Source organism: Rattus norvegicus, chromosome 6 (assembly GCF_036323735.1).
Source record: "Rattus norvegicus strain BN/NHsdMcwi chromosome 6, GRCr8, whole genome shotgun sequence".
Classification (NCBI taxonomy): Eukaryota; Metazoa; Chordata; class Mammalia; order Rodentia; family Muridae; genus Rattus; species Rattus norvegicus.
This window is the reverse complement of record NC_086024.1, coordinates 127,904,668-127,926,457: the sequence shown is the minus strand read 5'-3', so window position 1 is coordinate 127,926,457 and position 21,790 is coordinate 127,904,668. Positions and strand designations below refer to the sequence as shown.

At 44.0% G+C, this 21,790-nt stretch overlaps 1 protein-coding gene across 26 annotated transcripts in view; it reads right to left on the bottom strand.

Annotated features, from left to right (window-relative positions):
- The window catches only part of Unc79 (unc-79 homolog, NALCN channel complex subunit), a 250,710-nt gene that overhangs the window by 165,923 nt on the left and 62,997 nt on the right, over positions 1–21,790 (bottom strand). For all 26 annotated transcript variants that reach the window (XM_063261997.1, XM_063261998.1, XM_063261995.1 and 23 more), the window contains 3 exons: positions 16,511–16,603; positions 7,270–7,325; positions 6,468–6,597 (listed from right to left, as the gene is read on the bottom strand). In XM_063261997.1, the coding sequence (XP_063118067.1) occupies positions 6,468–6,597; positions 7,270–7,325; positions 16,511–16,603 (279 nt within the window). The remainder of the gene's footprint in view (positions 1–6,467; positions 6,598–7,269; positions 7,326–16,510; positions 16,604–21,790) is intronic.

Below are 21,790 nucleotides of genomic sequence, written 5' to 3'. Positions count from 1 at the left end.
AGAACAATGGTCTGAATTTGATCCCAGCACTCAAACAAAAAGGCTAGACATGGCAAAGTGTGCCCGCCATTCCAGAGTTGGTGACAGAGAGATGGGAGCTCTCCTGGGGCTTACTTCAGTGCAGCCAAACCAGAATTTCAAGTTCAGTGAAAGATCCTGGCTCAAAAAATAAGATGGAGCCTGGCACAGTACATATGCTTTAATTCCCATACTTGGGAGGCAGAGGCATGTGGATGACTCTGAATTTGAGGCCAGCCTGGTCTACGTAATGAGTTCCAGGTGAGCCAGGATTATCTAGTGAGACTGAGTATCAAAAAGAAAAAAAAGGTAAAAGATACCTGGCAACAACCTCTTGCATCCACACTCACATGCACCACACACACGTGTGCACATGTGGACACACATGAACATTTATACATGGCACATACTACATACATGTAAACAGATACATACAAAAATTAATATATAGTACAAGACATGTTATCTGAGCACACAAGAAGAAAACTACAGCTCGCCCTTATCAGCTATCTACCGGTCAAAGAACAAACCGTGCGGGAACGTAGAAAACGCCACAGGTTTAGCCTGAGCAAAGGTGAGCATCATCTCAGAAAAGATCTCTGACAAGGGCCAACACTCCCTCGTGCTTAAAAACCATGACACACACAGGAATGAAAGGTCATACCTTAGTGTAACTCAGGACACCCTGGCAGACCTAGAGCCAACGTACCACAGAGGGAGGGAGCGGAAAGCATTTTATTTAAACCCAGAATTGGACGCAATCCTCCTCCATCTTCTCTCTCTTACAACAGTGCTCAAAAACTCAGCCAGAGCAATAGGCAGGCGGAGGAGAGGGCACAAAGAGGAAACGGAGAAGTTAAATTATGCCTATTTGCCAATAATATAACCTCCTCTTAAAAGACCCTAAAAAATCCACACCAAATAAAAAAATCTCTTAGATTTGTTCAATATACTCTCATCAAAGTTTCAAGGCACAGAAATCAACATTTAAAAGCATCAGTAGCTTTATATGCCGACAATAAATTCCTGGAAAAAGAGATCGGTTAAACAATCCTTATCACAGTGGCGTCAACACTAACATAGAACACATGGGCATAGACTTGATCAACGATGTGACAGATCCCTACAAAGAAAACTATAAAACACGAAGAAAGAGATGTTAGACATCTGAAAAATAGGAAGCGCTCCCACGTTTACGGATCAGGAAAATACTCTGTGAACAACCATGTTATCGAACACTCTTATGCAAAACCCAATACAATCTCCTCCAAAGTCCAGTGATGCTCTTCCCAGATCTAGAACAAAACAACCCTAAATCCATGTGGAAACATGAAAACCTATAAAAATAGCTGAGGTGATGCTAAGCAAACAGAGAAATACTGGAGCTATCACAGTACTGACTTCAAGCTACACCACAGATCCACAGGAACAAAACCAGCACAGCCATAGCAACAGGGGGGTAGAGCGGAAGACCGAGTCTAAGGCAAGCACCATAAACTGCTTCATACTGGGAGAAGATACCAAAAGAGGTGCATTGCTTAGAAAAACAAAAGAGACACGTTCTTTAACAGGTGATACAGGGGAAAGAAGGCATCCGCATGTACAAGACTGAAACCAAATCCTTCTCATCAGTACAAGAGTCAACTATAGCTCAGTCTCGAGCTTTCCTGCAAGATGAACCATTGGGATTTCTATGGGGAGACGTTTCATGTGCTAAGGACAGACAACAACTGTGGTGGTTGGCATAGGATTGGCCCCCATATGTTCATATATTTGAATCCTGGTCATCAAGGGGAAGCACTACTTGACAGGCATTAGGAAGTGTGGCCTTGTTGGAGTAGGTGTGACCTTATTGATTAGGGGTGGGCTTCAGGATTTCAAAAGCCCAAGTCAGTCCAAATCAATCTCTCTCTCTCTCTCTCTCTCTCTCTCTCTCTCTCTCTCTCTCTCTCTCTCTCTCTCTCTCTCTCTCTCCCTGCTGCCTGCAGATCCAGATATAGAACTCTCAGTCTCTCTTTGGCATATCAGCCTCCATGGTCCAGTGCTTCCTGCCATGATGACAGCGGATTGAACTTCGGAACTGTAAGCCAGTCCCAGTTAAATGTTTTCCTTTGTAAGAGTTGCCGTGGTCATAGTGTCTCTTTGCGGCAACAAAACATTGACTAGGACAATAATTTTCTGAATAAAACTGTAACAGATTGGTAAATAAAAATGCGACTCGCCGTTGCGAGCACAGGGAGGAATGTCATACTGAAAGCCCAGTGTGCAGTTAATATGATCGATGTTGAATCACGGATTCAGAAGAAGCCATAAAAGTCTCACAGATTAGAGAGGAAATATAGTTTATTGTTCTATAATGATATGAGACATAAAGTAATGCTTAACGAAGCTATCACAATAAATATATACTCGTAATGAGAGTGTGTATTAGCATAACTGAACCAGGAAGCTGTTTATTAAAGTTGAGTACATGTGTAGGACAGCAGGCCCATTGTATGTATATATACACATACATATATTTTATATATATATATACATATATGTATATTTCATATTAAGGACATTTCAAAAAAGCTCAGAGTAGTAATATTTCAACAACCAAAATTTAGGAACCCAAACGTCTGGTGAGAGTAGAGAAGTCAGGAAAATTGTGGCACACGTATTTTATGGACTATGTGTAGCAATAAAAGTGAACAGACAGCAGTTATCTTTAGCACACAGATAACACACACATGCATGTGCATGCACACACACACACACACACACACAACTACTAATGGACACTTCCATTTTTATAAAATACAAATTCAAGTAGAACTTAACCTCTGCTGTTGGAAGGAGGAGACCACGCTGGAGGAGGACACTGGGACAGGCTCCTGACACACTTACTTGGGGTTTTCTGCATGTACAAAATGCACCAGCAAAACCGTCTTACAAGATTTTAGTTGTGTAGATAGAAAATCAAGATAATTGAAGAGAAGAAAGAACATAATGGTGAAAAAGCACAACAGAAAGTCCTGGTCCAACCTTCTCATAGACTCACCTCAAAGGTCCAAGTCCGCTACCACGGGTTACCTTATACGGCATGCCTGATAACCCGGATCAAGCTTAGCCTTCCAGCGCACCTCCCATTCTCTCTGTGCTGTCTAGCAATGTAGTTAAATGGAAGCTAAATGACAACTTTGCTACACAGACTAAGTCATTTACTATTTGGTATGCTGTAACCAGAAATTCTCTTTCGTTTTATTGCATTTTATTCGTGGGGGTGCTTTCCTTGGAATGTTTTACTTGCTATGTGTGCCCGGTGCCCACAGAGGCCAGAAGAGAGCATCGGATCCCCCAGAACTCGAGTTACATGTGGTTGTGAGCTGCCCTATGGAGGCTGGGAATTGAAACCAAGACCTCCAGGAGAGCAGCCAGTACTCTTCACTGCTCAGCATATCTCCAGCTCCCGTATTGGTAATTTTTATAATAAAAGGTGGGGAACAGCTGGGGAGGTGGATGGCTCATCCAGTAAAGCATTTGTTGCAGAAGCAAAAGAACCTGAGTTTGACTCCAGCATCCGTGTAAAAAGTAACGCACGGCTGCATGCGGGGAAGGTAGAGAGAGAAGGGTACCCCAGGATTTCTGATCAGCCAATCTACCAGGGCATCCAGGTTCAGAGAAAAAGCTGTTTCAAACAATAAAGTAACGAGGAGTAGGACAAGACACCTGGCATTGATCTCTGGATCCCATACGTGCAAACCACACACACATTAAAGATGAAATGGGTTTAGGAACCTCTTCGATTGGTAAGTATGGTGCTTACTCCTCATTGAAGAAATCTCTTTCAACAGACGGTCACACTCATCCGGAGGTGCCTAGCCTCAACTGACACATCTACAATACAATCCCTGCACCTAATGCTCAGGGAACATCTCAGAAGAGGGATGGGAAAGTTTGTAAGAGCTAGAGGACCCTACATCAGCTGTGAGATTGTATCTCCTAGAAATGTCTGACAAGCTACCCCTCAACATGGCTGCCTGGTCAACACAGGTATGGTGACAGTCTCAACATCCTAAGTTGTGTGAACAACAATCCAACAGAACAGTAGCTGGTGCTAGACACACAGCAGTACACAGACCACATTGATGGCTTTCTGTCTCCTTTGTGGTCTGTTAGCCTGGGAATTCTAAGAAAGTCACTTATCACTGAGGCTACAAAGTAGCACGTGGATCTCAGCAGTGAACAAGGGAGGCGACACATGATTACAAGGATGGACTGTGAGTGAAGTCCTAGTCAACTATCTCTCCATGGGGCCAAGAGAACGAGAGAGGATGGCTCTGATCTTAGCCTGCGAATACTGAACCGGTTTTAAAGATTTCTTAGTTGGTCCTTGCTAGAGGCTTTGGCTACCCCATGACTGGAAATGACTGTCAGTGTTTGGGATTGGGGGATGCTCTGGTCAGTGAGTCTCATCAAAGCCTACAGCAGGAAATCCCTCTGTTGTTAGAAGACAACCCCATGTCTTTTGCAGGCACTGCCACCTCTCTGTTGGCCACCTCACTCCATTGTCTAATTGGCTTATCATATTCCAGTTCTAAACATCACCGAGCTGTCTGTTGCATCCACTTCACAAGCCCTGAAGTTCCTTCTACTTAAAGTCCCGTTTTATGCACTCATGGCTTCTTCTCTTCCCATGTCTGGTTATGTACCTGTCACAGCCTGGCCTTCCAGCTAAAACCCCCTTAACAAAACTCCCCCAGACTCAGCTACAGCCAAAATGAGGTAGAAGCCCTTCCATGTTTCCTGCAGAAACATGTGATTTGTTCTACCTTAGTACTTAGCCCTAGAAAACTGTCTCTGGATTTTTCACACACAAACACACACACACACACACACACACACACACACACACACACACACACAGAGAGCTTGAAAGCTCCAAGACGCTAATGACTATAAGGTGTTTTGCTTTCCACATTGCAATACAGAGAAATGCCCGGCTAACAGACACCCCATAAATATTTGTTGAATAAAATGAATTTCTAGGCTATATTCAATTTAATGAAGGCTGCCTTTGTGTTGGTTCTTATATCAATAACAAATCTACAATGCCTGGGGCTCAGCTACCTCATCGGATAGTTATTGCATAGGTAGATCTCACTGGTATTGATCTCCCATTCAAACGTCACAGGGACCCTACAAAAAGGGTCAGTGTCAAGTATATCAGCCATTTCACTTTTCACCCTAATGATGTGCTAAGTATTCGCTGGCTTTTACACTCAAATTATCCATCTCGCAACAATGAAACATTCTCTACTATCTGTAATACAGAATGATAATAAAAAGCAATTCAGCAAATTCTCTGTCCACTGTTCCCTGCGTATACCGCTGCGACCACTTCTTATCCTAGTCTGGACCACTTGGAATCCGCCTTCCACAGTGTAAAACACATGTATAGCACCCTTGAGGAGAGGTGTGCATGGACATCGGAAAAATCCATTCAGCACTGGGGGTTTCTTACACCATAAACAGCAACCTAGAACCTTGTGTCAGCCACTCTTTCCATCTATCTTTCTGTATGAAAGTTTCTTGGTAGTTATCTGTTACTATTTTTTTTAAGTTTTCATATAGCCCAGGCTGTCTTATAATCCACTCTGTGGCCCAGGCTGGCCTTGAACTCCAGAGATTTTAATGTCAGCCTGTATGGTGCTAAGGTCATAAGACCAGCCAACCGTGCCCAACTGTATCATTGCATTTAATGCCACTGTTTGATTGTCGTGATGAGACTCTTCTGGTGACACTGAAAACACAGCCAGGCCCTCACAAGAACAGAATTAGGCAGCTGGGGCTTCTGCTAAGGGGTAAACAGCCAGCCATACCCCTCTCACTTATGGTTGTGTAGTAATTAATCTTAGGTAAAGCATACGCCCTTCGCATAGTAACCAGGATAGGGGTTTAGGCAATCTGCTGTGACATCATAAATACTTTAATTGGTATAATTAAGGGGTCTTTGGTGGTAGTGGTGGTGATGGTTTTTTGTTTGTTTTGGTTTTTCTTATTTTTCTTTGGGTTGTGTTTTGCTTTGTTTTGAAATGGGTTCTCTTACAGTCCACAGTGACTTTGTCAAACCTGATTTGTAGTCAAGACTGACTTCGCACTTCTGATCCTCCTGCCTCCACCTCTCAAGTGCCGGGATCACCATATGCGTGCAGCAGCACACTCGATTATCTTAAGAGATGTGATCTTTCTATGTTGCCTAGGATGGTTCCCTACATGCCAGGGCTGAAGTGATCTTCCCGCCTCAGCCTCCCCTAAGAGCCTGGACTACTGCGCTGACTTCTTTTGAAGCCCAGTGTCCGAAAAGGGCAATGTCAACCATCTAAGATGGTCTTTCTAACACGAGGCGAGGCGCGGGCGGCATGAGGGAGATGGACACGACCGCCACAGAGCTCTGCCTTCCTTACCTGTGTATTGTAAGCCCCTGTACTCGCTTATTGCTCCGGGAGGCTTCAGGTTGGGCCAATAGTGGAAAAGCATCTGCACTGCGGGAGGCTTCACCTGGGAAGGCCCATAGGCAATCACATACAAAAGATCCTGCCGGAGGAAGGGACACATGTCAGATAGAAGTAACGATCACCCACCCAATAGAACCAAAGCAGTAAAAAAAATCCCAATAAATAATTCTAATAGAGAAGGCGGGTCGTTTCCCTGGATCCCATCAACCAGGTGCACTTCACAGATTAAATTACGTTAGCGTGTCATTTTCTTCATTTATTCATGGGTTTGGTTTATGTGTCCTACAAATGATGCCCTCAGGGAGGGTTCAAAAGTGCACTGTCCATTAATCCTCTAATGAGATTCGAATGAAAGATTTTTTTTTTAACAACAGTGTATGCCCACATACCAAACACTTAGTTTAAAGAAATATTTTTTCCTAATAACATTTCTTAACAATTCATGTCTGCTGTTTGGGGGAAAAAAAGACGAATCTTAAGCATTTTTATATCGGAGTCATTCTGTCATGCGATGTGATATTTGCCTGGTTCCATGAATGAGATACATTCAATTATTCTGTCAAGTTCTGTTCTTGAAGTTTGATTTCTGTTGCAAGTGATAATTTTACCAGTAAAAATAAAGTGTAGGTTAATCGCATCAAAATTACAAGACAAGTATAAATCTGATCAAAGCAACGGTTATAATACGTCATTGATAAAATTCATATAAATCCAGTTAGTAAATATGGGCCAATCTTGACCCAAAACTTACTTTCCAGACTTCTTGTTTATACTTCATGAGGCATTCCAACAATTGACAATGATACACTGTGAGGAAGAAAATATAATTTATAATGAAATGTAAATGCCAGAAAACCGTCCTTGGAGATATAATAAATCACTTCAGCCTCCATTTTTCACTTTTATCATTACATTGGAAAGTATTTATCACACTCTAAAAATCATACCAGCCCTTAGCTTCACCAGGCTCTTTTCCAGAGCCACTCAGAAGTACTTTGCATTGCACTCACAAAGCGAATACTAGACATCTCCAGCAATCATACTTCTCTAAGGTAGACTTGGACCAGTGCAGCCAAGAACCACGTGAGAAGGGAAAGCCTCGCCGATGAGGTCATAGACAAGATCGTCATTTCTGAGTGAACCCGTTCTCTGTCGGACGTGGTGCTGAGCGATCCACACGTGACCTCACAAACACCAGGCTGTGTGAGGTTGGGAAGCTGGCGCTGATTTTCCTATCCCCCGAGACTGAAAACTACCGAGAGACACAGAAATTTTACCGCTTGATCAATAACTCTATCCTCTCATCATAAAGAAAAAAAAAATCCATCTCGGAAGCTCCCGGCAGATGTTGCTGGCTGGAACCGAGGTTTTGTTTTTTCGTTTCTTTTAAGTGGAACAGTTTTATTAATCCTTTGAGAATTTTCTACAATGTATTTTGACCATATTTTCCCCTTATTTATCCCCCTAACTCTTCCCAGACCCACTCCTGACTTTCTATCCCCTCCCAACTTTATGGGTTTTCCCCCCGTTTTGTAATAGTCCCTCAAGTCCAATTTTTGCTGTCCATATACTCATGGGTGTGGGGACATTTAGTAAAGCATGGTCAACCCATCGGGGGACACACCCCTAAAGAAAACTGACTCTCTCTCCCCACAGAAGCCAACAGTGGTTGGTTGTTTTTACTCAGTTATGGGTGAGGTCCTGTGAGCCTCTCATCCCCCCCCACAACACCGCTAACTGACTTGACATTTTAAAAAGATCTGTGCATCTTTATTTTATGTGTTATGTATGTGTGTACATATGTGTGTGCACGCATGTATGTATGTATTTGTACATATATGTATGTATGTGCACTGTGTATGTGTGAGGTACCCACAGAAGCCAGAAGAGGATGCCAGAGACTCTGGAACTGGGGGCAATTGTGAGCCACCATTTGGGTGCCAAGAAAACAGCCTGGATCCTCTGCAGAGCAGCAAGTGTCTTAACTACTGATCCATCACACCAGCCCAACCAGCTTGACCTTCCGTGAGTTGTTGAGTGTAGTAGTCCTGTCATGTCCCAAAGACGGTGCAGTCCAGTCCTCCCTGACTACGGCTCTTACCCTCTTTCCTGTCTGTCTTCCATGATGGTCCCTGAGCCTCGGGAGGGAGCAGCATATAGATGCTCCATTTGTAGCTGAGAGCACCGTGAATGTTTGTACTCCACACGTTGACCAGATGTGAGTTTCTACATTTCCCACAGTTCATCCCACAAATTTTTTTCTCTGATGCCTAAGAACTGTTCTGATTAATAGGCATAAGAATATGAATTTAGAGGGCAGTGTGACACCATGTCCATTTGGCAAAATAATAGTAATTTATTAGCCAAATTGACAGTTCCAAGCATGCATTTCCTCCTGTGGCTCTGGTCTTAAATCCAATCTGAAAGCAGTTGGTTACCTCCATATTTGTGTCACTACAGCACCCATGGGTCTATCTTGTCCATTATGGTAGTTCACAGGGTTCATAGCTGGGTAAAACTATTGATCTTTTTTTAACCCTAGCAACCTACCATATAGCACCGTCTAGCACTATGAAAGCTAACCATGGAGGAAACTTTATACTGGTACCAACTTGATTTCTCCATTTCCTGTGACCAAAGCATGCGATATCTTCACAATAGGGTCTTTGACAGGGGACCTATTAGAGCTACACAAAGAGCACGCTTCTTTGATTTACCTGTGTTCGCTTGCAAAAGAACAACATTCGTCTTAGACAGATTAGTGTTTGACTCTTTCCATAAACTATTTTCCATCTCCCTCCCAACAGGGAAATTTACGCACTGCAGACCTCTGTGTCATTCAAATCCCCTGGACGTGTTTCAACTGAATTTTCTCTGACTCCTTGGAAGCGTTTGGTGCTGCTCTCTACTTTTTAAATCCCTCCTCGAGTGGCTTCACTGAGTAGTCTCTGTCCTTATGCCAACCCTAAGTGGGCAAGTGCCCCAAGATATTTGGCCTTATATAACATCGGATCTTCTGCAGCTTAGATTACATGGGCCCCGCTCAGAATATTCCACTGCCTGTTCTGTTAACGGACCTAGAGAGTGCCTCTGTTCGAACTGCTACCCCTGCAAAATGCCCCACTCAGCCTATGGAGCAGAACTTGATCTATATTTTCTTTGCTCAAGAAGCATGAAGCTGTTCCTTCGTGCTCCCAGTTCAGTTCCCACAGTCCTCCTCCCCTGACGAGTTAGCGGCCTACTGTATTTAATTGGTGCTTTGCACAGCTTGCTCTGTGTTTACTGTTTTGTGAACGACGTCTCACCCTGTGGCCCCTGGCTGACCTGGCCTCAAATGTACAGTGATCTTTTGCTTTCTGATGCTGGAATTGCAGATGCCACCACACCTGGCTACCCCATCTCGGTAATGATTTATGGGAATATGTTTCATCTTCCCAAAGAAATACAGACCCACAAGAAACGCCATCCCTTATATTAATTTCAGGGCAGTTTCCACAATGCCCTGCACACAGGAGTTACTCAGTGAATGTCAGCTGCTCAAGCAAGTGCCCTTCTAGTCTTTAAGATTCATTTTATTTTTAATTATTCAATTAAATAAATGGTACGGTGGTGGGTATGTACACATGTGTGTGAGTGCCAGTGGAGATCAGAGACATAAGGTCCCCTTAGGGGCTAGAGTTATAGGCAATTGTAAACTCCCTGATGTGGATCCGAGGAAACGAACACAGAACTTGAACAATGTGTGCTCTTAACCACAGAACCGCCTCTCCAACACCTGGTTGTCTAATTTGTAATACACAATAGGCTACAAAAGCAAATGGTCACTTGCTGCTTCACTACCCTTGTCCCATGCCACAAAAATTTAAACAGTAGAATGATTTTTAAAAAAAAAATAACTTACTTAAAACGTTACAAAACCAGGTCTTGTGAAATTTTGGGTTTGGGGTGGGTTTTTGGTTGTTGGGTTGCTTGGTTAATAATTTAGTTGTTTTGTTTTGTTTTGTTTTGGAAATTGATGCAACAGTTCTCAAATGTGAGCTTTGTAGAAGGCAACACGGTCATCTCGTCCCATCAGAAGTTTGAACATACCTGCATGTATTTGATCCCAAACTGACCCTGGTAGATATTCCCTCATTTCTTACCTACTCCCCACATCACCAGACTAGTTTTGAGTCAGAAATAGTTCTTTGGCTATAAACAGTATCCCGTGAGCAGATTTGAAAATAACATAGGTGATTTTGTATGATCGCAGTAGTTCTCCACCAATTCAAGTCCCAGAGGAAAATGCTACATTGTAGCAGATTGTGTCGTTTGCCCAGCACTTACAATGTGGGGGTCAGAACACCCAGGCCAAGCAAGCACGTGCACTCAGGTTTTTTAACTTGTTGATCTTAACAACATGTTAGTGACTAGCAGGAAAAATTGTCCTATTTCCTGGTGAGAAACCTCAGCCATGGGGCTGTAAGCTTGTTCAGGGCTGCAATGATGAGTCTTTTGCAAATGAGCTCAGCAAACTCTGTCCTCTGAAGCCCCCAGACTCAGTTCAGGTATTAGATGGCGTGTTAGGGGCAAATCGCATTCTCCACAAATCTCTTCAGCGGTGACACTGGGGGACACTGAAGCAAACTGGGGTCCCCCAGACCCTGTGCTTCGCTCGGTCACTTAGAGGCCATGCAGCTAAGAAGCCCTGCTTCTCGCATGGTTTTTCCCCTGAGAATAATACTTCTTTGAGTCGGTTACAGTCACCTGAATTATTGTTCCAAGTTTTGAAGGCCAATTTGGCCAAAACCCTAACTCTTCCCCTGGACTTGTTAATGTCTACTGAGTGGGTGGGAAAGGTGAAGAGGTATGGCTTTTGCCTTCATGCTGTGTCCATCCCTCCTCTGCCTGAGTCTTCAGGTATGATTCTATATAGAGATACGTTGATCGCTGGACAAACTTGTGCCCAGAAATACCATACAGGGTTATTTAACTTGCCCTGGATTTGCCTTGTCTCTCTTTTCTCCCATCAAAGCTAAAGATATCTACCAACCCCCATGACTGGAACCACCGGACCATGAAAAAAAAGAAAGAAAGAAAGAAAGCAGTGTCAAAGAAAGTTCTGGAAGGGTCTACCTCATACCAGAGAAGACAAAAGTATTCTTCCTTTCATGACACCATTTCTGTCCATCATTATTCTTGTGCTATATATGGAACCCTACTCCCCTGTGGTAAAGAAACTGATTTGTGAGCAGTCTCCCTTTTTCTTCATTATTTGGCCAGTAAATAAAGTCTTACTTTCTCCCATCCATTCAGACATTGGTTCTTCCATGGAATGAAGTCCCAGACCCAGGTCCAGGAACAAATTCACATTCCACTAACCTTAAAATGTCCACTTCTCTCTACTGCTGCCCATCATCAAGGCCCACTCTTCCTGATAACACTTTAACTCACTAGTGTGCAAATGAAGAATCCTATCAGAACACATAATACAATAAATATGAGCTGTATTTGATGGTCTTTTAAGGTAAACTGTGAAAGATAGGAGATTATAGCTTGCCATAAATTAAACATTTTAATTAAGCTCACATAATAATCGCAGAGATGTTATACTTGAGGATGCTGTATACAGAATATATCTCTCAAAATCCACATATTAAATTCTACTCCCCAGAGTGACATCGTTAGGAGGTGGGGCTTTAGGACGTGCTTAAGGTTGTGAAGGCAGAGGCCCCGTGTGTGGGTTTAGTGACTTTGTTTTGCAATTTTATTAGCAGTGATAGTATTATCATTATTAAATTATGTGTATACAGAAGGCGTGCCTGTCCTTACAGAGGCCAGAAGAGTGTTCTGGATACCCTGGAGCTGAAGTTACAGACAATCATGAGCTGCCCAATACGGGTGCTGGGAATTGAACTTGGATCCTCTGGAAGAGCAGAATGCAATCTTAACTACCAAGCCATTAATAAATTCATTGACCTTAAAAGTCATTAACTCCAGCCCTTTAGTGCCCCTTTCTTTAGAGACCCCAAAGAATCCCCTTGACCTTTCTTCTACAAAAGGACAGGACAAATAAATCTGCCTATGAACCAGGAAATGGGCCCTGCCAGACACTCAAATCTATCAACAACCTCGAACTAAATGTCCTACCCTCTGAAGCCATGAGAAATAAGCATTTAGTCATATAAGCCACTCACATCACCGTATCTGTCACAGTATTCTTGCCTGAGCTAATCTGGACCTACACATGAGTGTGATTTAGGATCGCCTAGGAGACAAACTGCTGTGGGTCTCTAGGGATGCTACCAGAAGGCTCAACTGGGTAGGGGGAGGTGTGGGAGGAGCCATTTCAGGGATGGTAATAGAAACACCAGCATCCTCCTCTCTTTGATTCCTGACTGTGGATACAATACGCCTCATAGTCCTGCCATCATGGCTTCCCTGACAGTGTGGTGTGTATGCTTTAAACTACAAGTCAAAATAACTCCCCTGCCTTCCTTGAGTTCCTTGTTGGTATTTTGCCACAGCAATGAAACAAAGGACTGATATAACCCCAAACACACCAGGGAACTAGTGCTAAGACATGGTGTGCTACTGAAACAAATACCTAAAAACGTGGAAGCCGCCTTAGCGCTAGGTAATTGTAGGGACTGCAAGCATTGTAAGGTACACTTTGGAAAAGTTGCTGTTACTCTGAACGACTATTAAAGACAACTATGTGAGGTCTTAGGAAGAGAAGAGCAGACAAAGCTTCCTGCTTCTGAAAGACTGCTAGACTGGATGTTGGTTTAAAAGAAACACACGCACACACACACACACACACACACACACACACACACACACACACAACTGAACGGTAGAGGTGATTCTGAGGAGGTGTCAGGCAGAAATAGGGACATGCGATGGCAAACTGGAGAAAAGGCCACCTTGTCATAAAGTGACAGAGAACATGGTCAAATTACATTGACATCTTGGTGTTCTACAGAAGGGAGAGACTTTGTGAGAGATGAAACTTGCTGAGGAAATCCTTCTGGAAGCGCTCCGAGACCTGGTTTGTGTTTTTATTTTTGTTTTTGCTCCTGTTTTCCGGGTGTTTCTAGTAAAATTCCGGAGGAAAGAAATGATTTCGATCACAACTGTTCATCAAAAAAGAAACTAGGTGAAAGTTTGCAGACTCCTCAGGAGGGACCACTGGGTGTCTTATTGCTGTGAACAGACACCATGACCATGGCAAGTCTTATAAAGGACGGCATTTAATTGGGGCTGGCTTACAGGTTCAGAGGTTCAGTCCATTATCATCAAGGTGGGAGCATGGCAGCAATCAGGCAGGCATGGCGCAGGAGGAGCTGAGTCCTACATCTTCACCCAGAGGAAGCCAGGAACAGACTGAACATCCCCCAGGAAGGTAGGAGGAGGGTCTCCAAGCCCATCTCCACAGTGACACACTTCCTCCAACAAGGCCACACCTTCTAACAGTGCCACTCCCTGGGCTAAGCATATGCAAACCATCACACTGGCAGTATGACCAGGGAGCCAAAGAACTCATCCATCAGCCCTCACAAGAGAAGCCATGCACTGTGGTCCAAGACCCTCCCCCAAAGACAACTTAGAAATCATCACAGGCCTCCTCCCACCACAGGCCTAGAGAACAAGGGGCCAAGGACAGCATGGCTTCTAGGGGCCCACAAGCAAGTGGAGGACCTCACATTGCAGCCTGTACCTCATTCCTGCCTTACTCTGCCATATTCTTCATCTGTCAGAATGCAGCTCTTCGGGCCCCAGAGAAGCTTGAGCTACACCCAACAAAACTGTGGGTGCACGGATACGCCCACTTAAAGCTGAAACAGTACCCTAAAAAGCCACGGCACCCAACCCCAGACTGTGTGTCTGGGGTAGACATGAAGGCGACCACCATGGGAAGCCCCGACTAAGGTAACTCCCAGAGGACCAATGGAGGCCAGGCTGCCTAGCACCACAGTGGCAGGGTTACTACAAAAGCCTTGGAGCCAATCCCTTATCCAGCAACGACTGCCTCCACAGTGGGTCTAGAAGGAACGGCGTCAAGCCAAAGAAGATGGCTGAGGTTTGAGGTTGAGTTTCGAACTCACCCCTTCTGCCTTTGGGGTGGGTACTCTCTGGCTGGCCTGCCTGTGTACTTGACTGTTCCCATGCCTGTCTGCTTCTGTTTAGGGACTTAACCCTCAGCTGCCCCTATGCGAAGCAAGTGTTGTGCCACAGAGCTCACAGTAGCCCCAGCCCTCACAGTTGTGTTTCGGAAGCATGTAACATACTGAAGAGCAGAGCAATCTGGGAAGAATCATGCCGAAAATCCAAACGGTTATGGATTTGGATAGCATTTATGTGAACCGTTGGGCCTCAGGCTTTTAAGCCGATAATGGAATGAATTAACACTTGTGGGATTGTCAAGGTGGAATTAGTGTGCTTTCGGGTGTGGAAGAATGTGAAATTGGGGCGATGGGGTAGAATACTGATAAATCAAATATCTGTGTTTCCAAACATCCATGTTAGATCCTAGCCCCCAGTACGATAATGTTAGGAGGCATTGAGCTCATGAGGACTACAGCCCAACAAACGTGACAGTGTCTGCGTAACCGCAGCTCCAGAGAACCCTTTCCTCCTTCCTTTGTGAGAGGGGACAACACAAACATGGTTCCCCATGCACCAAGGAATTAAGCCTTCACCAGACATTGAGTTTGCTAGGACCTTGGTCTTCAACATCCTGGCTTCCAGAACTTCAAGTATTCCTTGTTTTTAAGCCTTTTTATGGTGGCTCAAGTGGACTAAAACAGAGACTAGAAGCTGGCGTCTGCCTTGATTCCAGCAACTGAGAAGGCTGAAGAAAGAGAACTGGCTTAATCCAGCCTGAGCAAGATAGCGATGAAAACCCCATCTCAAACTAACAACAAGAGAACAACCAAAGCTATACACAGGGAGGCACTAGGACCGAGCTGTGTTAGTGGATATGAACAAAATGCGTTGTGTGAAATTCTCAGCAAGTCAATACGAGTATTATTTTTAAAGTTTTAGAAACAAAAACTCGATCGTCATGCTACTTAAATAGACTAAAAACAATGTCAAAAATGTTGTCATTTTCTAAACATTCAGTGAAAATAAAGCCAGAGTCCAGGGCTTACACATCACTTCAATGGTGAGCTGTCTCCTCCAAACTTAATCTGCAGTTACCCTGACAAACACCAGCACCATGGGCAAGCCCATCCACTACCACAGGGGATCTGAGACGCAAAAGCAAAGGCAGATGATCACTCCTCTGCTACTCAACTCGAACTTTTGGGATAATACAAAAGGAAAAGGCCACAGGAAAGCATTGTTTTCTCTCCTCCAACTTGAAGAATATTAATTTTTTCTGTCCCTTTAAATTGTGCATCCCTTTTCATCAATTTATTCTATGAAAAACCTGAAACTTGGTAAAAAAAAAAAAAGACTTACGTCTAGGGATATTTCTGTGGCATTAGCAAAGCCAATTTACCCAAGCCATTGGTTTAGTTATCGTTAGTTGCTAAAGGGCAGTAAATATATGCAATACGCATGTATATACATGAACTCTGTGTGTGTGTGTGTGTGTGTGTGTGTGTGTGTGTGTGTGTGTGTAAGACAAGATCTCACTCTATAGCCCAGGCTGGCCTGCAACTAATGACGATCCTCCTGCCTCAGCTTCCCAAGTGCTAAGCATATAGGAACAAACCAACATGCCAGGCTTAGTGCTATCTATATTCATCTGTATTTAACTTTTTCTGTATAGCCGTTAATTTCCAGATCCAAAACATCATCCTCAAACATTCCAGAATATTCCCTAGCAAACCCAACCATCGCTGCTAGCAATAGATAAATTAACTTTAACTCAGAAGTCTGTTGTTGTTTTTTTTTTTTTTTAACACATCTATCGTCCGTTCTGCCTAGATAAGCTCTCACACGAAAGGGTCTGTGTTGTTCGTTGAATGTTGCCCCGTGACAGGTCAGAGCTGGCCGCTTACCTGGGTTAGAGGTGTACTGCATCGCGATCATCAGCATGGAGGACGCAGAGAGGTTAACATGGGCCGGAACACCTTCTCTCCTGGAGGACCCCACTGAAACCAAAATTCACCGGTTAGATGCGAATTAGTTTCCAGAGACAAGTACATACTTGCTCCCTTACAGAGACCCTTCACAGCGCTTCCTGAGGAAGTTCCAAATGAACTGAGGAACTGCTGGCCTCTTCTTTCTTTCTTTCCCTTTTAGGATGCTGTCTCTTGGAGCTGGGGCTAGCCTCAGATTTTCTAGGTAGTCAGGATGACCTCGAATTCCTGATCCTCCTGCTTCTACCAATCAGAGCTGGGAATGCAGGCATGCACGAACTACAGGAAGTTTACGTAGGGCTGGTGATCAACCCCAAGGCCTTGAACTTGTTAAGAAAACGCTACAAACTAAGTCACACCCCCAGCCCCAAAGCCAATAGAAATTAAATGAAATAAAATCACAAAACTTCTTGCATACAAATGTTACCATTGCAAGTCGCTGTACAAGAATATCTAACTCATAGCTGCGTGGAGAAGGTATAAAACCATTATATTCATAGTGACTTTGTCAGAGTTGTGCTTAGGAGTGATCTCTACTCTCAAATTTAAAGGACACATAAAGATGTTAATGGTTAACCTCATGAGAAAGTGGGAGCCCACCTAAGAACATATTAACAGAGAGCTGGGTGAATAAGCTCTGTATAATGTGTAACATCCTATTTAATTAGAACTCTTAAATAACATATTACGAAAATTATCACATTAGCTTTTAGATGATTTTCAGAGCTCGTCGGTTACAACACAGCCGTATTCAAACCTTCACATGGGGCCCCACCAGTGTCTTCATTATCATGAGAAATAAATTTTGGCTTTCCAAAGCTTACCCTCGTCACATCAAGTCGAGTTGTTTGAAACAAAGCACTTTTTTGAATCTGTGAATAACTGTGAATCACATTTATCCTACGCCGACAAATGTCCAATTGCAAAGCAAACAGTCTTCAAAATTCACCTAATTGTTGTATAATCGTGATGTCCACTCGCACACTGGTTTTTAACACATCTTTAAGTGGCCTGTTCACCATGGCATCAAACTCTATATTAAAATCGTCTCTTTTTAATGGAATAGACTTCCGCAGCTCCGTAAGTACTCAAAATTAGCTCGGATGAAAGTTATTTAGTATAACACGTTTTCACCAAAGGATATCTTTAGCCCAGCAATAATTGAGAGAGGACCCCTACGAAAGGAAGACTTTTATTAAGATTAAAATGTAAAACGAATTCCTGTTTTCCACCGAGATAACTAAACAGGCAGGAGAAACCTCACATGGATACGCTTAGACGTCAAGCTGTCAAGCACAACAGTACACGGTGACGATTCACCGGTCAACGTGGTTTTCTGCACTGTACACTGCAACTACACTGATGCAGCCAGCCAGCAAAAGGCAGAGAGTCTCAAGCTCTCCTTCGTTTTATTTTATATTGACATACAGTGTGTGGGGAGCACATCTCATTTACAGCCACAAGGAACAGGGCAATGCCATAAGACACCTGATAAACAAAAACACCAAAATGCTAATGAATTGTCACCCAGCCAAGACATGAAAGTTTAACGGGATCCTATTTAGTTTCGACATCAAGAACTTCTGATGCTAGACAGACGGGAGAGAGGACTCAGCGGTTAAGAGCACTGACTGCTCTTCCAGAGGTACTGAGTTCAAATCCCAGCAACCACATGGTGGCTCACAACCATCTGTAATAGGATCCGATGCCCTCCTCTGCTGTGTCTGAAGACAGCTATAGCATACTCACATACATAAAAATAAATAAATCTTTCAAAAAATAAAAAAAAGAACATCGATGCCAAAAAGGAGAGTGGCCTTCGCAACAGGTTTAAGAGACACAAACAAACAAAACAAGTCCCCAACTGAGTTCTGCTAGCCTGAGTTTCTTTTATTCATCAGTACAGCTGCATGTGTCTAACTCCCAGAGCAGGTGGTACTCAGGTACTTAGATCTGTTTGACTCTACACTGTAAACAAGTGCTGATAATTAGATAAGGATCAATACAGGGGGAAGAGAGGATGACTAATCAAGCAGGGTAAACTGAAGAAAGAACTTTGAATCAAACGCTTTCCATCTTTAGCCTTTTCCTACTCAGCTCCGTGTGGTCTGCCCTGGAGATCCTAGCTCAGCTGGTAAACTCCATTCAGTTGATAAGCACATGGGGTGAGTCTCAGCAAACTGGCCTTAGATCTGCCTTTGAGGAGTTCTATAAGAGGGGATGCCCAGTCCAGTACCCAGGGCTCGGAAGGGTGAGCATTTAGACCGTACTCCTGTGCCCTTTGTTGAAGAAGGAAAGAAAGGAACGCCCACTCCAACAGAAGAGCGTCTACCATGTGTCTGTCTCCTGTTCTCTTTTCTTCTCTTCTCTTCCCTTTCCTTCGTATCCCCTCCATCTCATCCCCCCTCCTCTCAGCTGGTCTCCTCCCTCCCCTCCCCTGCCCCCTCTCTCACCACATGTAAAGTCTTTTGGTGACAAGTGTTTTCACCTTTATTTAAATTCAACTCAAAGTTTTTAATAATAAGCATTTTTCAACAATGAAAACTGTTCAAAAAGGTTGAGAGCCACTGTGCCCAGAGGCCTTTAAAAAATGGGAGAGATGCCCAAATGTCTCGGATGATTTAAGTGAAGTCTGTTTGGAGAGCTGCCCAGATGGCTTAGCGACCTTTGGATGTCCCTGTTACCTCTGCAAATCTATGCTGTCCCTCAAGTATGGCCATCCATAAAGCCAAGAGTTCCCCTAGGACACAAGCCCCAGGAAATTGGCTCCAATGCTTACATAAACAGACGGCATCTTGCAATTTCAAAGCCTTCTACAAGACTGAATAAAACCACCATGGCTCTAATTTAATAAGCATGCACAAGCACACATCATTCACCGAATCTTGTTAAAAAGGCATGATGTAAACAGATCACGCAGCTCAATCCCATGAGAGCACAACAAAAACCAAAAACACATGAAATTGAAGGGGAAAGACGGTCGTCCTGAGGAAATATAATTTAAAGTTTCCAGGCCTTTCTGCTATCCCCCAGTAGCACCAGAACAAAAATTATCATCATGCCTTTAGCCCACAAACAGAACCAATCCCTTAACAAGTGCCTGAGTTTGATAAGGTGGTTCTGACACGATTCTTGCCTTTTAAAAAAAAGTGGATAACAAAAACAATCTTATAAGTGAGAGGTGAACTAGCTGGGGGAAAGCACCAGTGCAATCTCGGGGACAATGACAGTCCAAGACAAGGACATTTGTAGCTAAGACTCCAGTCACTCAGTCAATCAACATTACTCTTGTCATAAAAATGTACCAGGCATCATTCTGAGCCCTCGTAGGTGGCTATGTATATTACTTCAGATTAAATAAAATTCAGAATTACATTCTTCAGCCCCGCTACGCACAGCATACATACTTATCAACCCTATATGCTGGTGGCTACAGCATAAATCGGAATAGGATTTTAGGAAGCATTTCCATCGCCAGAGAACGTTCTGTGGACAGTGTTGCTCCACAGAAAAGGACCAACATCCGTCAGTGAGAGGCGGGAATCTGGGCAAGGAAACAGAGACAAGATGATAGGACGTTCTGCATTCGATTAGAAGGGAACATCTCAAATGATCCTTCAGAGTGCCCAGGAGTATGACCCAAGGGAGTAAAAGCTCTGACAATCCAAACCCCACCTGCGGCTAACAGAAGCTAGATGTAGTAGCTTGCATCTGACAACCCAGAGACTCCTATAGCCAGATGGCAGGCAGAGACTGGAGACCCACGAGAAACCTTGGGCCACCTGACCTGGCATATGTTCAGAAAACTGACACCCAAATGTTGTCCTTTGACTTCCCATGAATCTCTCTCTCTCTCTCTCTCTCTCTCTCTCTCTCTCTCTCTCTCTCTCTCTCACACACACACACACACACACACACACACACACCTTTCTTTGAAAGACATGGTACTCCAACTGAGACCTAAAGGAAGGGCTCCCAGACGAGGGAAATTGTAAAGAGGAAGCAAAAAAGCCTGAGGGTGCCTTTGTAAAACCACAGAAAGGCGGGTGGGGACATGCAGAGTGGGCCATGCGGCAACGCAATGACAACAGCAGAGAGGCTGACCACAGCCCAGCGCACGCAGGGTCTTCTGAGCTAAATAAGGCCACTGAACTCAACTGTAAGAGTGATGGGAAGCTAGATGGTTTGGGGGAGGGAAATAACGTGATTTAATCTACACGCTTGGAAGGTGGCTCAGGGTTTGGGGTAAAGAACCGGTGATGGGAAGCCTAATCGAGGAAGTAGAGAGACCAGGCCTGAAGCCATTAGACTGATCCAAGTAACCTCTGTAGGACACAGTGTGAGAGAGGATACATTGAAATAAACCCATTGTCCTAAACAACAAAGACAAGGGAGCCCCCCAGGGTGAAGAAGCTCTTAGGACAAGTGACAAAGTCGCTTCCTACGTTGGCTAGACAGCATAAATCTGGATAGCGAAGCAGCCTCTCCTCTCACAAGCCTTGGGCTGTGCAATCGGACAGAGATGACTGTGCTCCATCAGGAACAGTCTCTGTTAAGAGGGAGCCATGACTTCAGAAGGCATCGGCTACACTTAAAGAGGGGACGGGAGTCCCACGACTCACTAAACACTTGCCAATTGGGTTAGCGAAGAGCCATAGAAGCAAGACGCTCAACTGCTCAAATGCTGTGAGAATAAACCCTGTTGTGGTTTTACGTGGGCTGTCACAGGAGCCGTGGAAGGTCCAGCCTCTCCTGGATGGCCCTTGACCTCAGGGAATAAGAGAGCGAACCCTCTGGAGAGCACGAAGCAATCTCAGCAGACTAGTGTCAGTGTTTGCTGCCATGGGACTTAATGACGATGTCTATGATTTCCCTGTGCATTTGGCCCATTACATGTTTTACACCGTATCCTGGACTGTTCATGTCTCGTGTGGCTTTCTTCTCATGGTCTCACAACAAAGATGGGATGCAGACAGGGAGGGTTATAATTAGTGACAATTTTATAGCTAAGGAAATAAAAAGTTAAATTAGGGAGAGAGAGTTGTCAACAGCCGAAGGACTATAATTCTGCCCCCAAAGAATCCTGACCCTGGACAGTTCTCACAGTCAACCATAAAGCTCTTTCAGCAACGCCCACCCCATTAGCTAGGAAGTGGAACAGGAACGGACAAGATCGTGATCATCACATGGCATCAATAG